This window comes from Neodiprion fabricii, chromosome 6 (genome assembly GCF_021155785.1).
Source record: "Neodiprion fabricii isolate iyNeoFabr1 chromosome 6, iyNeoFabr1.1, whole genome shotgun sequence".
Lineage (NCBI taxonomy): Eukaryota > Metazoa > Arthropoda > Insecta > Hymenoptera > Diprionidae > Neodiprion > Neodiprion fabricii.
This window is the reverse complement of record NC_060244.1, coordinates 19,313,574-19,328,796: the sequence shown is the minus strand read 5'-3', so window position 1 is coordinate 19,328,796 and position 15,223 is coordinate 19,313,574. Positions and strand designations below refer to the sequence as shown.

Below are 15,223 nucleotides of genomic sequence, written 5' to 3'. Positions count from 1 at the left end.
CCATACCTCTCCGATACAAAGTCTCCGGGCTGTCATCGAAACATGAGAGATAAAATAAATAAAACAAATAAAGAAAGATAAAAAAAATTGCTCGCAGTCATAAAAGTCTACACGTATATACGTAAAAGTTGAAGAATTTTTCTCCTCAAGCAGTTTCTCTTCCTGTCTGTCTATCTGCCTGACCCTACACGCGGTTGAGAGAGACACGACTAACCAAGAGGTGAGTAAATATACCCCTCCGGTGCCGCATGTGCAGTTACCGCACACTCGATCGAGTTTATAACTTCGGCGTTGCGCCACGACGACGACAAACCGCAAGGCAGTCGATGGTTATTACGTATTTTATATTTCAAAGGGCGACCGAATGAACAACGGCGTAAAGAGTCAGCTGCTGCTTGCGACGCAAGACGGCTTCAATGGCTTTGCATTTTTCCATAGTCGTCTGATACATGAAACGGACGGGAAAGTTTCGCGCACTGTGAAACGCGAGGGTTGATTAATTCCGATTTCTTCTATTCTTCTTTTTCATTTATTGACTGATTTATTGACGTTTCTTCGTAAAGTTGGAAGAACGTTCCGGTTACCGTCGTACCAAAGACCTTTCAAATTGTGTACACTATAATTAAACTACGAAACGAAATTATGATTTACTCCTTTTAGTTCACTGAGATCCTCAAACCAGAAGTCATAACAGATCGGTGAAAGCGATTGTATTGGTACAACGAAGAGAGACTCGATGTAAGAGAGGTCAATGAGGAATATCAACAAACTCGCGAAGGCGGAACAAGAGGTGCAAGGATCTTTCACCAGATGTTTGTCAACAACTCGACTCGTATTTGAATTCAACTTTTGCTTTATTTACATGATTTTGTACGATCCGGAAATCAGATTAGAACCGAAGATACGTTTGAAATGTGAGTGATTATTTTCGACGGTATAGTGCTTTCAAGGAGCATTGATCGAAAATGGAGTTGTGCAAAAAACACCCAACACGCACCGACTGTAGCAATAATTATCAACGTTGTACACTGTACACTTTTCATTCCAAATTAGATATCTCGCAAAACTTATTTGCACCTGATATGCCGCAAGATTCGTGACGCAAGAGTATAATCTATATCTGTACAATCACGAGATTGCAGAATGATATTTGCCAGCATAAAAGAAGCGTATATAACATTACGTACCTCTGAGTAAGATTTATGAAGAAAAGTAGTCGACTTGTAGGTGAAAAATAAGTTACACGTGAATCGTGTGAATATTATGCTCGCCTAATTTCAAACTGAGAAATTACGTGTGCCAGAGAACAATCGTGAGGGATAAAATTGATCTCTTGCGTCAATATCGGAAGTTTTGAAAATTGCTTTACCCGTTCTCACCAATCATATCGGTCTTTTCGAAGGCTTCCTTTACAGCATATGTTTGTAAATATATTATACAAACACCTGCGCGTGCCTTTGCAGCTCGTGTTACATTCGTCGGCGGTCGCGAATGACAAATACGGATGACATATCGTCGGACTATCTCTGCGCGGTACAGTCAACAGGTTTAAAGAACAAGAGGAGACAACCAACGTTAAAAATGAATCAAGATTCAAAAGCACATGCTTAATGTTCTTGAAAAATACAACCGAATTGGTAGAAATATCAGCGAGGAGAGGTTTTCTTTGCGCCAATGATTTGGTAAGCAGTAATGAAACGAGACATCTCAACTTCGTAGAAATGAATCTGAGTAAATTTGTACGAAAAAGCTGAGAATTAAAAACAGTTCCGAGTAAAATTATTATATAATTTAATATTATAGTATAATTTCAAACATCTGTCGTATCGTACCTTTAAAAATCTATAAATGCGTCCATCAACAAAAACGAGTAGCATCGCAAGATGAAAAACCCCAGAGTTCAATCACTACGAAGTTTCTAATTATAAAACCTTTTCTCAAATTCTCAACATCGACTGTATAATTGCAAAACCCCGTTTTTCCTCAACGTTTCACAACGACGCGTCGACTCGATCACCAACTTCAAGCTCGCTTCTCTAAACCCGGTTTCGTTTCAGCCTTTGACTCATTGTCAGAGGCCTGTGCTTCTCACTGCTCGCAAAAGATTCTGACTCACCTTGTCCAAATATCGGAATCCATGATCGGCGGCGACCTGCTTGGCAACCTCGGGTCCTCCCTCGATGTGGGCAGCCCATTGGTTCGTGTAAGCGTCGACCGTTCGAGGTGCACAACAAACAACAATAACCACCACTAAAACTAAAACGGACCAAGTCCACTTCGCACAAACTGAAGCAGTCCTCCGCTGCACTTGAGCTTCGGCACTCATGACGAGGTCGGAGTAAAACTGCGGAGTGAGTGACTAAATCGTCGGTCGCCGGGCGTTTTTCCCCGAATTCCGTGGACCAGCGACCACGTGGTTTTGTTGGCGAAAAAAAAGAACGCGACAAGGGTGGGGGGGGGGGGGATTCCCGTTACCCTTCGTCTAACCGTTCCGAACTTGTCCAATTATTCCCGCACTTCGACTATCCGGTTAGTTACCACTCGATCGCTTTACACGTGTTTATAATGTTATATATTGTAAAACTTCGCACCACGCTGCGCGAAACAGCTTCGTTTTTTTTTTCTCCAATGAAAAGCGAAAGGATCGGATAGAATTGGGGGAGATGAGTAAAAAAAACAAAAAAGCAACGCAACGAAAACGCGCGCTTGTGTTTAAAAATCTCTGTACGGTACGGAAAATCGTTGCCAAAGGTTCGACGAAGACGAAGTAGGGGATGATATCACTTGATTGATTCAAGAGATGTCATCGCTGCTGCTGCTGATGATGATGATTATGATGACTACGACTACTAGCTGCTGCAACGTTGCTGGGATGCCGGGAAACACGCGACTAAACTGTTCGCTTCTAGTCGGCGTACTGAAATAGTGGTCATTTGCGATAGAGGTCAAGTTCCCCTCCCCCCCACCGCCCACCATAACCGTCCGATTATTATTTTACGTTAGTGTTTTTTTTTTTTTTATTATTTTTTTTCCTTGCCTCGTTCCTACTTCTTCGTAAACCTCGTCGCTCGCAGCTCCGTTATCGATACGCGGAATAACGAAGTAACGAACACGCGTAAACAGATAGCGGGGAATTCACGAGTCGAGAAGTATTTTCACTTTCCTTGTTTCTCCGTTCGTGTTAATATTCCCCGATATGAATAATCCTCTGTTATTATTATCGCGCACAGTATCTTTACGTTGTTTTTTCTTATCTTTTGTTTTTATCTTTGATTTAATATTACTTACAAGTTTAGAAAATCAACCTCGGAACCGCACCTCGCGTCATCACGTGGCCGCGTTCATGACGAGGCAAACTTCACTCCGAACCCGTATCGTATCACAACCACCGACCTTTTCGCACCGCAACGGATTGATCACGGAAACAAAACTACACTTCGTCGTTATAGAATCCGTCCACCGATACGCTTGAACAGAATTCCGCACCCACGTCTACCTAAGATTTAAACGGTTCAAGTACCCTACGATGGGCAATTTCTTTACACCTACGTGGTATAAAAATAAAAACAAAAAACAAACAAAAAAAAAAAACAATCGCAAGTGTCACTCAATCGGCCCGGTAAATCCTATACGACAATGCATACATCACCCGCGAATTAACGCGTACTCAAAGGTCTTGACGTGATTAGAGTGTGAATTTTTTCGTCGGTTAAAACCGAAGCGATAAACAACCGAGGATATTCAACATACAAACGTGCGTAACCCCGAGATTCGGCGTAAGAATTCCGGCACCGCCTCGACTCGACCAGCGCCGTTTTATTATTCGTATCACCGCGGGGGAGGAGGAGGACGGGGGGGGAGGGAGCGGGCCGCAACGTGAGTTCCGTTAACGGTTCTCCGGGCTCAATACGAACTCCCCACGCTGGCGGAGCACGGCTGACTGCCGGCAGGACCGTTTCGGAGCACGGCCGAGGTTTACTTCCCCCCTCCCCCTCCCGCCCCTCCCGCTCAGCCGTCATCTTCCCCTTCCCTCGCTCTCTCGCCGATCTCCCTCCTTCCCCCTCCCCCCTCCCACCTTCCATCGCTCCGATCCTCCGTAACGCCGCACTCCGTTCCGACGGCGCCGCTCAACGCGCGCGTGTGTCTGTGTGTGTGTGTGTGTGCGTGCATGTGCTTCTGCGTTCGCCCCCGCCCCCCCCCCCCCCCCCCCGCCCCTCCCCGTCGCACTATCGCGCTGTCCTTCCTTCTTTCGCTCTCTCTTTCTCTCTCTCTTTCTCTCGCGCGGCGCATCCACCGCCCACACTGGCTGCAACCTGCACCAAGGCGATGCGATGCGATGCGATGCCGTGCCGCGAAAGAGACAACCCGACGCGACGACTCGGTGAACGTCTATGGGTTTGTGGAGAGAAGTGGCACGGTATTTGGTAGCGTGTATGTGTACGGATTGTCTAGTCGCTTTAGTCGCGCTATTACAGGTTTGCCAACTTGGACGCTTCGACACCAGATCTGGTGTTTTTGGAACTTAATTTTAAACGTTTTTTTCGGAGAGTTCGGACGTGTGTGAATTATTATGCTTTTAGAGGCTTGTAGGAGGTCTAGGGTTTTTCATTGTATCAAAATTTTGAAACACTTGGAAAATTCACGGATTTGATGCAGCATCGATAATTTTTTTTTTTTTTGGTAATATTGTGTCGGTAGTGTATTCCAGACATGTTTCCGCGCATGCGCACAGACTTTCCGTCGTTACATCCGATCGGATATCCGTCTACCGATCTCAAACGCGAGAAAACGATTGAGAGATAAATTTTACGTACAATTGCAACGAAAGATATGCCAAAATTTTTATTGCGTTATTAAAGCAAAGTGAATGTGGCTGCTTACCCAAATTTCAAACCACTTCGTCCCTCGTTTAGATGAGAAATTTGAATTGGACGGATTTCCATACAACGAGCAGATAATTATCTAAACTTCCGTTTCACTATTTCGTATGAACAAACAAAAACACGGAGTAAACAGTACACATATTTTCGCTGGCAATGACAAAGTGAACAGAGAGAACGTAATTGGAGCAAAAAATTTGTATTTTCTAAATACTTAGCACTTGCGTTTTGTCGATACACTTCTGCAAACACCGGTGCGTTCGATATTTCCTTTTGAAAATTCGTGACGTTTCAGTTGTTCTCAACGTCGTAACGATCGGCATCGTGGTTTAATAGACTCGCGTAATTAGTACAGCAAGTCCGATGTTTTCAAGTACGAGATCGTTTTCTGTATAACGTCAGTTTTCGTGACGTACTTTCCATGAGACAAACTGCATCCGCGATGCGTTGCGTTGCATGTGGATACCTTTCAACGCAACCGCGCATTCGTTTTACTGCGGCGCTATCTGCGCACGTACATGCATAATGCGCATACCTCACTAGCCTATAATACCACGAATTTGCCGTGTAAGCAGTATGGATACCGCCGAGTTTCTCCGGTAGTTTCAATACTGCAATCGATGTCTACTTGACCCGCGGTTTATCGTCGCAACTCCCCTTTTTACGATACACAAGTTGTTTTTTCATGGGACTTCCTTGTAGGATAATTTTATACCTACTCTATTTTTCCTGTGGGTGGGTCTTTATGCGATATTTTAACCACGGTTTAAAACATTGCGCAAAATTTAAACAACTTCTTTACCAAAGAAAAAACCTATGCTTACACGCAAAAACTTCTTACCGTTTACATCAACCAACCATTTTTTTTTATCGAACTTCACGTAGGTAACATTCTTCCTTTTTCAGCTGGATATATCAATGCAATTTCGAGCTAAGATTAGGTTAAAATTCCGCCTTGAACAGATCATTTAAATAAGTAGATGTTGAATATGTTTTCCGTTAATTTAAAATTTCTACATTTTTCCAAATTCGAAACCGAAAAGAAAAATACATAAGACACATTATACGAGTTTGGCATTCTTAATTAATGATCCAAACATATTTATAATGTATATAGGACTATAAAAATGAAGCCTTATGCAGGTATGTAAATTATAGCTGTCCTAGAATATATTTTAGACAAATGATGTTAGATTACATATTTCTCGACATAATTAGTGACAAGTTGTGCGTATGGTAAAAATATATGCAGGACGGTGATAAATTCTTACGTAGAGACACGTAGAGCCAGTTTTTTTATGAAAATATAGGAACTCTGTGCAGAAAATACGATTGTGAGTTGTTGGCGTTATGATATACCGCAACGGGCTTCAATTATGAAATAATTTTCCGAACTGACGTTGGATCCTTCATTCATTAATCATTCCTAATAAGTTTAACAATAAGAACGCAGCGACGGACAAAGCGCCGTGATTTTCTTAAAATTATGCAGTCGCCTCTGAATCGGCGAAATATATTTAAGAGAATTAGTGGAAATGCTTTTAAGGAGCTTGAAACGTTTCTAACCATTTAGCGTGTAACGCAGCGTTATCCTCAATGTTTCGTACTTATTGAAATCTTTCTAAACTCAATCTTTCAATTTTGGTCTATCACCTCCGACTTCCAAGTCGAATTTTCACCCGGGATTCCAATCACGGTTCTTTGAGCCTTTTTAAATTTTGTTGATCGAGCTTATATTTACACGACTGATCAAATTTACCAGCGGATTTCGTTGCGTAAGACGTATTCGCGTGTGTAACCTGACAACGAAAGAATGGGCAAGTACCGATCCACCTACAAACCACGTTGAGAAGCGTGTCTGGCTTATGAAATCACGTGCTCGTTATTTCATATAAAATATTGTTCAAAGTTCGAGTGTCGAATGTATAAATATTTAGCTGATCCAAAAATAACACCGAGAAACGAGAAGATTTGTGAAACGATGGAAGAAATATATAAGTAAAATTTAAAGCCGGTTTTCGTTCGTACAAACGATGCGGAACGATAATTCGAGACGTGCAAAGATCGGGAAAATAAAAATATAAAACTCCCGATTGCGGTAAAATAAACTAGGCTACTTGATTAGGTATATTTTCCTTCACTCCCTCACTTCACGGTGTACGTATGATCTATGTAAAATACACGTATGTTCGCAGGCAACTGCCGAACGATATCGACCGGATGCTGAGTCTGCTACACATGCATGTGTGTACACGTATACAAACACGTGTACACATTACCAATGCATCGCACATTTTCATGCATTGATAATCGTTAGCCGAGATACAATCGCCAATAGAAATTGCCTCGCGTGTCAGTTGCTGATAAACAGGAGTTAAAAATCACACAAGTCACGACCTCGATGCTAATGTATTAATATATACACTTGCACATTCCACGAAAATGATATTTATCGAGCTCTACCTATAATACAATACTGCGTATAACAAACGATTCCAGCAGTCAACCCATACTTTTTTTTTCTATCATAGGAACGCGTTACCGATTTACAACAATTTATTGCTGTCAATTATGATTTTACGGTCTTTGTTTACCGGTGCGACAGATAGTTAAACATACAAGTTGTGTAACTTAGTAGAAATTAAATTTATTTTATCTGTTTTCAGCATGCCAGCATTTTTTCAATCTTGTTTTGGTCACAGTTTTTGATTTACAATAAAAATCATTGAACTTCTTATATGAAATAACATGGCAAACTTCGCAAAGTTAGGAAAATTCGATTTGTCCGAAATTGTTACACTTCAATCGAAAACGTTCCGTTAAGAGGAAATAGAATGTCCAAGTCACTAACTTACTATCTGATTGAGTTTTCATCTTCATTTATTTCACAGAATGACGGAAATGTTCGCATCGATTCCAACAGAGTTTCCTAACGACGCCTACGTCTGCTTTCACTTATTCTTCCTAGATGAGAAGCTACAACATGAAGGTTGTTTTTTCTGTAGAAAGTTTTGTGAAATGTTCTCAATGTTCATCAAGGATGAAGAACTCGAACGCAATAATGTCACACGTCAAAACGACATGGTCGTCATATACATCTGATAACGAATTTTTTCTTTGATTACAGCATGATGAGCGAATCAGTCGAAAGATGAAGTTTCTGCAGGGACTCGAGTCTCATTCCTACACGCTACTACATGTCAAATCCATGCTAAAAATTTATTATAAACACACGTAACTGAATCGAATGAAATGAAATTATTACTAGTAACGATAAAATTTGTACCCAGTGAATAAAATGCGTTGTTACTGAAATATGTTGTCTTTAGTTGTTGATTCTCTTTCTTGTACGTCACCTTTCCGAAGATATCAAAGAAGATACGATCAGAGATAGCAATATTGTTAGAATTAATTAATACCACCGATTGATCGGTTCGAAAAGGAAAAGAGGTTCGATCATAAAAATTGCGGCGTGTATAACAATGGAGTCCCGGAGTCAGCGGGTAAGGCGCAAGGCTTACAATTAGGGGGAAGACAGTGTCAGTTAGCGGGAAAGAATTGCTTAGCCCGTTAATGACGAGCCTCTGGATCCGGGAACGTTGGGATGAAAAATAGGTGTAAGCCTCGGGCCGTAACCCCGTTTGAACTGTTTCCCAGCTCGTCAGTCTTATCGGAACATATTTCGGTCATAAAATGATCCTGCCCGGATACGAAGCCATCAATTACCTTTCACCCTTCGAGGATGAAGCGCCGTGGTTCAAATGGCCGGGCCCGGGTAGAAATAATGCGATCTAAGACAGTGATATGAAATATCTAGGGCCACGCGGGCGCCTAATGCATCGGGAAATCGCTGGTGACGTCGACAATTGCAGGAGCATCTTCTTCTTGAAATCTAGAAAATTCAAAGTCCTCCCGACGTATGTTCGCGCATAGCTCCAAAACTGCTGAACCGATTTTCATCTTTTTTCTTTGGACTATATTTCGTTACAACCAAAGCAATAGTTTTGGTAGATATAACGATATTTGTAAGCGAATCTGAACGCCGACTAAACGTTTAGAGACAGAGGTTGTGTTGGATTGGGTTAGATCAGGTTAGGTTATATTAAATTAGGTTAGGTCTAAATTCTTACGAATAGAGTTTTGGGTGGATTAGGCTAGGTTTGGTTAGGTCGGACTCTATCAATCTTTATTCGAATATTCATAACTGTAAGCAAGATTGTTTCATCTGAATAGTATTTTCATTTTGTTAGCCCACGACGGGCTGTTAGGCAATTATGTACGTCTTTCTTGTAACACCGGAGATGTAAAAATAAATGTCGGCGCAGGCTGCTCAAAGATAATAATAAAAAATAATTTGTTAAAGCGATTATTATACAGTCCTTAATTTGTACACTTATTTTTCGCCTGCATGTAGAAAGAATATAATTCTTTATTTATCTTTCATTATACTGCTCTGTATGTTTGTCCCACGCGACACTTTAGCGGAGTGAGGGTATTTAGTTGGGGATTATTTGTTGAATCGATTTTTGGAAAAAAACTACAAACTATTTGCTTACACGTTGAATATAAGATATTTGGTTACAAGATCACAAGTTGTATTGTTCGTAGTAGTTTATAAATTCAAATCGTTATTGCAGTGGCGTTCATATTATCTATTAGTTGATTTGTCGTATTTATCAGAGTTTGAAATAGTTGTTTATTTGGCAGATTAATAATTAGTTGACTTGACGGTTAGTTGGGTTGAGATATTCGGTTAAGACTTGAAATTGTTAGGTAATTGTTGTTCGCTAGATGCCGTGACGCGAGGACTGACTTTTCACTAATGACGAAAGAAGAAATTTGGAAGAATTTCGAAAATACGAAGGTTGTAGGACTTTGTTGGTTGGTTTATTTTTCGTTTTGATCGATTATCGTGATTGACGGGAATTTAGGTTTGGTCAAGAACTTGTACCGGAAGTGTTGGTTATAGGAGTGGAAATTTTTTACGTAGAAGGAAAGTGGGAACACGCACGTATGTCTTAAAATTAAACAATACGCGACCCTTCCACCCCTTTGCGAATCTGCAGTCCAGGCAGGCAAGCGTCCAAATTTGGCAGCCAACTGAGCGTTAAAAATACGTAAAACCCGTGGATAATTAAGAGGTAAAAATCCGCGCTGGACGTCGCGTACGACTCTTCAATTATTCAGTCATTGTTCGTCATTTCTTTATTGTTTAGGGTCGTAGTTCCTTCAGCGCAACATTATCTTGCCAAATGTGGAACCTTTGCCTTTTCTAGATGGCTTGACCCGACTTGCGATTTACCTTCCATGGAAGTGCCAGCCGCGAAAGAATATATAAAAATAAAACTGTTTGTGTTGACAGAAATTGTGTTGATACACAACATGCTCGTTTTTCATACAATATCTGTTAAATAACTGCGGGGAACTTTCAGGTTGACGTATTAAATGTTTTCAATTACGTATAATGCAACACACCAAATCATTGGACATAAGTTGGGTGTAAAAAAAAAATGCTATTTTCACTGTTTTAGAATGGAGAAATCGAACCAGGAAGAAGTTGCGGAAGTACTTACAATTAGAAGTATTCGAGTTGCGTTGTACTAATTTCATTCCTTCACTCTATATTGACAATGTATAATTTTCTTAATACGCTTTTGAGAAAAATGTATCTAGCTGACTATAGATCATCCTTATTTTTAAGTTATAACTTTGTTAGTTGCATCATTAATTGCACCGACTTCCAAGAATATAATTAACGATTATCAGTCCACAGCAACTGAAACGATCAATTCATTTTCTCGCTGGACATACAAATGAGTTCCTCGAATTTGTCGGTACTGATGAACGCGTGATTTCCGCACTATAGCAAGACGTGACTCGGTTGCGGGTTTGGGAAGCAGCTTTAATCGTGTCAAAGTTCGAACGCAGGAATTTCCTCTCCACATTTAACTCACGTCATTCTATCTCTCACATTTTCACTTCAATCTAGCAGAATACCGAATTAACGATATAATTAGGGATGTCGAGTGTTTTGCGAGTTATTAATGAACACGAGGCGCCGCGAAGTGTTAATCGAGCGATGTTCATTATGCTTAATTCCACACCGCGTACCGTACGCAGAAATTATCAGCGAATCGTCGCTGCTAGGAAAGTTTGATTGGCAGGTGATTACACGACCCGGCTGATAGAAACAGATATGATTTTGGATTCCTGACGTTGCTCACTTGAAATGGCTCCTTGCGGAACGGTTATTCCGAACTTGACCAAGTTACCGGAATAATGATATCCCGATTTCGAGAATTTTTTATACAAGATGCACTTCGTACAAATTGGTTGGGGAAAAATGGATGCTAGATGTATACTTAGTTTGCTTTTATGGTCCTTGAAGGAATACTTTACGAAGAAAGGCGAGGGACAAATGCCTTCCGTATATCTCTGGGGTTCTTCTTATTTTTTTCTCGCCCCTCTTATACTTCCATCGTTATCTTTCCTTTTCATTTTTCCTCTCTCTCTCTCTCTCTCTTGCTCTATTTCTCTCCCTTCGAAGTATTTCGAGCAAACGGAACGAAATGTACGTAAGAATTTAACCCCTGGTTTAACTACTGATAAAATTGAAATCCTTGCAATAACAGTGCAAATATTTTCGGAATTACAAGAAAATATAGTAGACGAGTAATAATTTAAGTGCGATTCCAACTGTCAATGACTGCATTTTCTACTTGTTGTAATATTGAATTTGTTTGTTCAATTCACTACATTTTTTCAGTCAAATAAGACTTGTACATCTATTTACCGTTGCACCAATACCGAATCATCGCAACAGTTACAAGAAAATGTAGTACGAGTGACCGTGATCAAGAAGAACAGTATAACACATACTAGACGATTTCCTGATTTACACATTTTTCGATTATGGTAAAATCTCTAAATAGTCAAGGACTGCATGGATGATAAACCTGCGAGCGAGCTGCAGATGTGGAAGCAACTTTCACTTCGCCTTGACTGCAGGTAGGAAATAAATCGAGATAAATTGATTCGATAGACGGGCAGAATTCCGTTCAGAAATCCTTTGATTCTTGAAAGAGTGAATTGCCGAATCGGGATGGCCTGGTTCTCGACGCTGCGCCCGAAATATCGGCTCGAGCCAAGGGGAGAGAAAAGCTCGGCTTTGGGGTCGGCGCATTTTGCCTCGCCTCTTTCCCGAATGACGAAGTGCGCTTATGAGGCTCTTTTGCAAATATACTTTGAACGAAACAAGGACACCTTTACGGGCGAAAGGCGCGCCGTGAATCAAACCTGTGCAGCGGTATTAAGGAAAAGCAAGACAGAGCTGAAAGCTCTCAGCTGCGCGCGTTTAAATTCGGAAAATCAAGTATTCCGTGAAATTCATTTAAAAGGTACTCAACCTTGTATGCAAGTAAAAGCGGCAGATTAATTATAAGCCAGTTAGCGGCAGGGCTGCGGGACACCATCTGGTGCAAAGAAGCGTTTGCAGGACTTTTTTCTTGTCCTTCTTAATTACTGTACGAAGAGTGGAGATAAAAAAGAGGAAATGCGGAGAAAATTGAACGCTAGAAGAACGCCATTAAAAACTTTCGTTATCCTGTTTAGACAGACCTTTTCTTCCGGTTTCCCGTGATCGGATCACTGCGGATTAAACGAATCACCAGGAACATCAGGAATCATATTCACACCCTCCAGCATCAATGTCCTTGTTTGCAATCTTCAACTTTCGTCTGACATTTTCTTTGTTATCTTCTCGATGATCGATGTACCGACACGTAGGTTGTTTTCAAGTTCTGCAATGCCTGAAAGTCCTGAAACAAAAGTGAAACGATATCCATATCTGATAAATTGATCGGATAAATCACGTATCTTAAGATTAAATGGGTCCGAGCGTCTGGATAGAAAGTTTGTAGGATAGAAAAAACCGTACAAAAAATCTCCAGCAGTGTTACTCGCGCGACTGTTAGTAAACACGAATAAAACAACATCCCTATTATATGTTGTAAAATAATTTCGCGCAAATTCAAATAACACAAGCAAAGAATATCCACAATATGAGATGAGGTCTTCTGATCAGGAAGTTCAAAGTAATTGCACTCTGGTATTTTTGATCCGAATGTAATGTTTTTGGGCTTATTTTATTGAATGTAAATATCTCCAAAAAGAGTCTTAAAAAAATTTGCACATATCTTCAGATATATTCAGGATAAATATAGATTTTTCTACGAGTTATTGTAAAACGGAAATTTTTTAGTTCCGGTTACCGCTCAGTCCTTAGCTATTTTCGTTTTTCACTACAATCGAAAAATATAGTTCTAGGTAGAAAATAAAAATTAGTTTTCCAGCTGTTACCGGAAAGTCCAGTATCCGTTACTGTTCTTTCTCAATACGATCGCTGTTACTATATTTTCTTGTAACTGTTGCGAAAATTTAATGCTTGTGCAATAATAAATTAATGTTAAAGCCTTATTTAACTAAAAAAATATCGACAATAGCGCAAAATGTTTACGCGTACCTCGTTTTTCGTCATTCCAACGATATTCCAACAGTTTTTTCAACAATACCTGTTTTACTCAATTTTTCTAGTTACTGTAACAAATGAAATTTTTCTCAGCGTAGGTTAACGTTTTTAACGACTTTGTACATATTCTAATTATAAAACCGACTCAATTATCGCATCAGCAACGAACGTATCGCATGACAATGCACGGTGGTTTCTCATTTGACGAGGCAGGCATCCAGTTTGTCGCTTCTCCTTGATCCCGTCTGATGCTTTTACAAGAAAACAGTATCACAAGCGGAGCAAAGCAGGAGGAAATCGCGTCCTTTGAAAGAGCACGTTACGCGGCAGCACCTTAACCTCCTATACCTCCTTGGAGTAACCAAGTGGCGAGGCATCGCGAACAAACAAGCGCAATTATCACGATTACTGTTCTTGTTATACCTGCGTGGGACTTGCCGCGAGACGAGATATATATGTATGTATACATACCGCGGAATACCACCTTCGTTAATAATTTTCAACCAGAGTTGAAACTCTCGGATTAGCACCTCGCCTAGGCGTTTGAAACTCCCACGCACGTGCCGGGTGTCGGCGAGCATAAGGGGGCGAAAATAATTTCAAAATTATATTCAGAAAAACAGGCGACGAAAAGCCACTTAATAAATTGCATCGCGTTGGAAAAATTATACTTCAAATTAAAAAGGGCTGTGTGTTTTTGTTTTGTTTTTAATTTTTGACAGCAGGCACTTGTACGGCCTTTTTTATTTTATCTCTTTAATTTATCACCGTGTCTGGATAATTGCTGCCTCACTTAAACGGAAGACGATAACAATCTTGTCTGGATGATTTTCGACTCCTTTTTTCAACCCATCCCATTTCTTTTTCATTTCAACTTTTGTCACGACAAATTGAGGGGATAAAAAATTTTAATTAGTTTCCGTTACGAGGATGAAACTTTTCATTGATTAAATGAACAGTTCCATTTTTTATTAAATGCACATTTGATTCATCACGCGATCGTGCGAATTGCGTTGCGGAAGAGCCGGGCAAAGCAGGTGGCCCACTCCACTTATAAAAATCTATATATTTAATGCCGGCGTTCGAGATGCAACACTAACAAGTTTTAATAACCGATTTATAGGGAGCGGTTTTCCCGCTGCGATAAAACCAGTAATGAATTTTTTTCCGCGGATATTTCGTTGCAATGCAATCAAACTGTATATTCACTGCTATGTGTATAAAACTATATCAACCGAAGTTGTGTATACAGGAAGCAAACTTCTTTTCAAATTTTTTACTCCCGACTCAGTTCAACCTCCAAAATTTTTCATCGAGAATTTCTGGTAGATTATTGGCAACATTTTGCTCGGCTCGTTGTACTCGACAGTTCTTTTACATAAAAATGCTGTAATTCGAGGTTATTAAAAATTTTATAAAAACATAAATAGATTCATATTGAATTGCAATCAAATTTATTACGCGATATAGTCGATGCTGTAAGAACACGCTTTCGATCATACGTACGTAAAAATAACAAACGTCTTTTTTTTTACCTTTCAATCAAGTTTAGATCAAGTTTATTGTCAGTGATAAAATTGAGGAGCGGTTAAATTAAAAGGAAGAATGTGGAAAAATATATGAAAATGAATAACTGAGATGTATTTGAACATCATTTGAGGGATAGAATCGATCGGGTGACACGTTGACATTACAATGATTGATGGACAATTTCAGCATTAATCTAACCAAGTACATTTAAAGTTTAAGATCGTTGTAAGAATTTATCCTCGCTGCGCAGAGTCGGCGTTAAGGGGATTCTTTTTGGTTCACATTT

The 15,223-nt window shown here is 40.1% G+C and overlaps 1 protein-coding gene and 1 long non-coding RNA gene across 6 annotated transcripts in view; both read right to left on the bottom strand.

Moving 5' to 3' along the window:
* LOC124185866 (furin-like protease 1) overlaps window positions 1-3,922 on the bottom strand; it is a 138,753-nt gene extending 134,831 nt beyond the window's left edge. For all 5 annotated transcript variants that reach the window (XR_006871487.1, XR_006871488.1, XM_046577062.1 and 2 more), the window contains exon 1: window positions 2,117-3,922. Coding sequence is in view for 3 of the 5 variants with exons in the window: in XM_046577062.1 (XP_046433018.1) it covers window positions 2,117-2,326 (210 nt within the window). In the remaining 2 variants the exon portion in view is untranslated. The remainder of the gene's footprint in view (window positions 1-2,116) is intronic.
* An 8,586-nt stretch (window positions 3,923-12,508) lies between these two features.
* LOC124184314 overlaps window positions 12,509-15,223 on the bottom strand; it is a 78,639-nt gene continuing 75,924 nt past the window's right edge. Inside the window, exon 3 of the long non-coding RNA XR_006871165.1 lies at window positions 12,509-12,697. This is a non-coding gene — a long non-coding RNA (uncharacterized LOC124184314). The remainder of the gene's footprint in view (window positions 12,698-15,223) is intronic.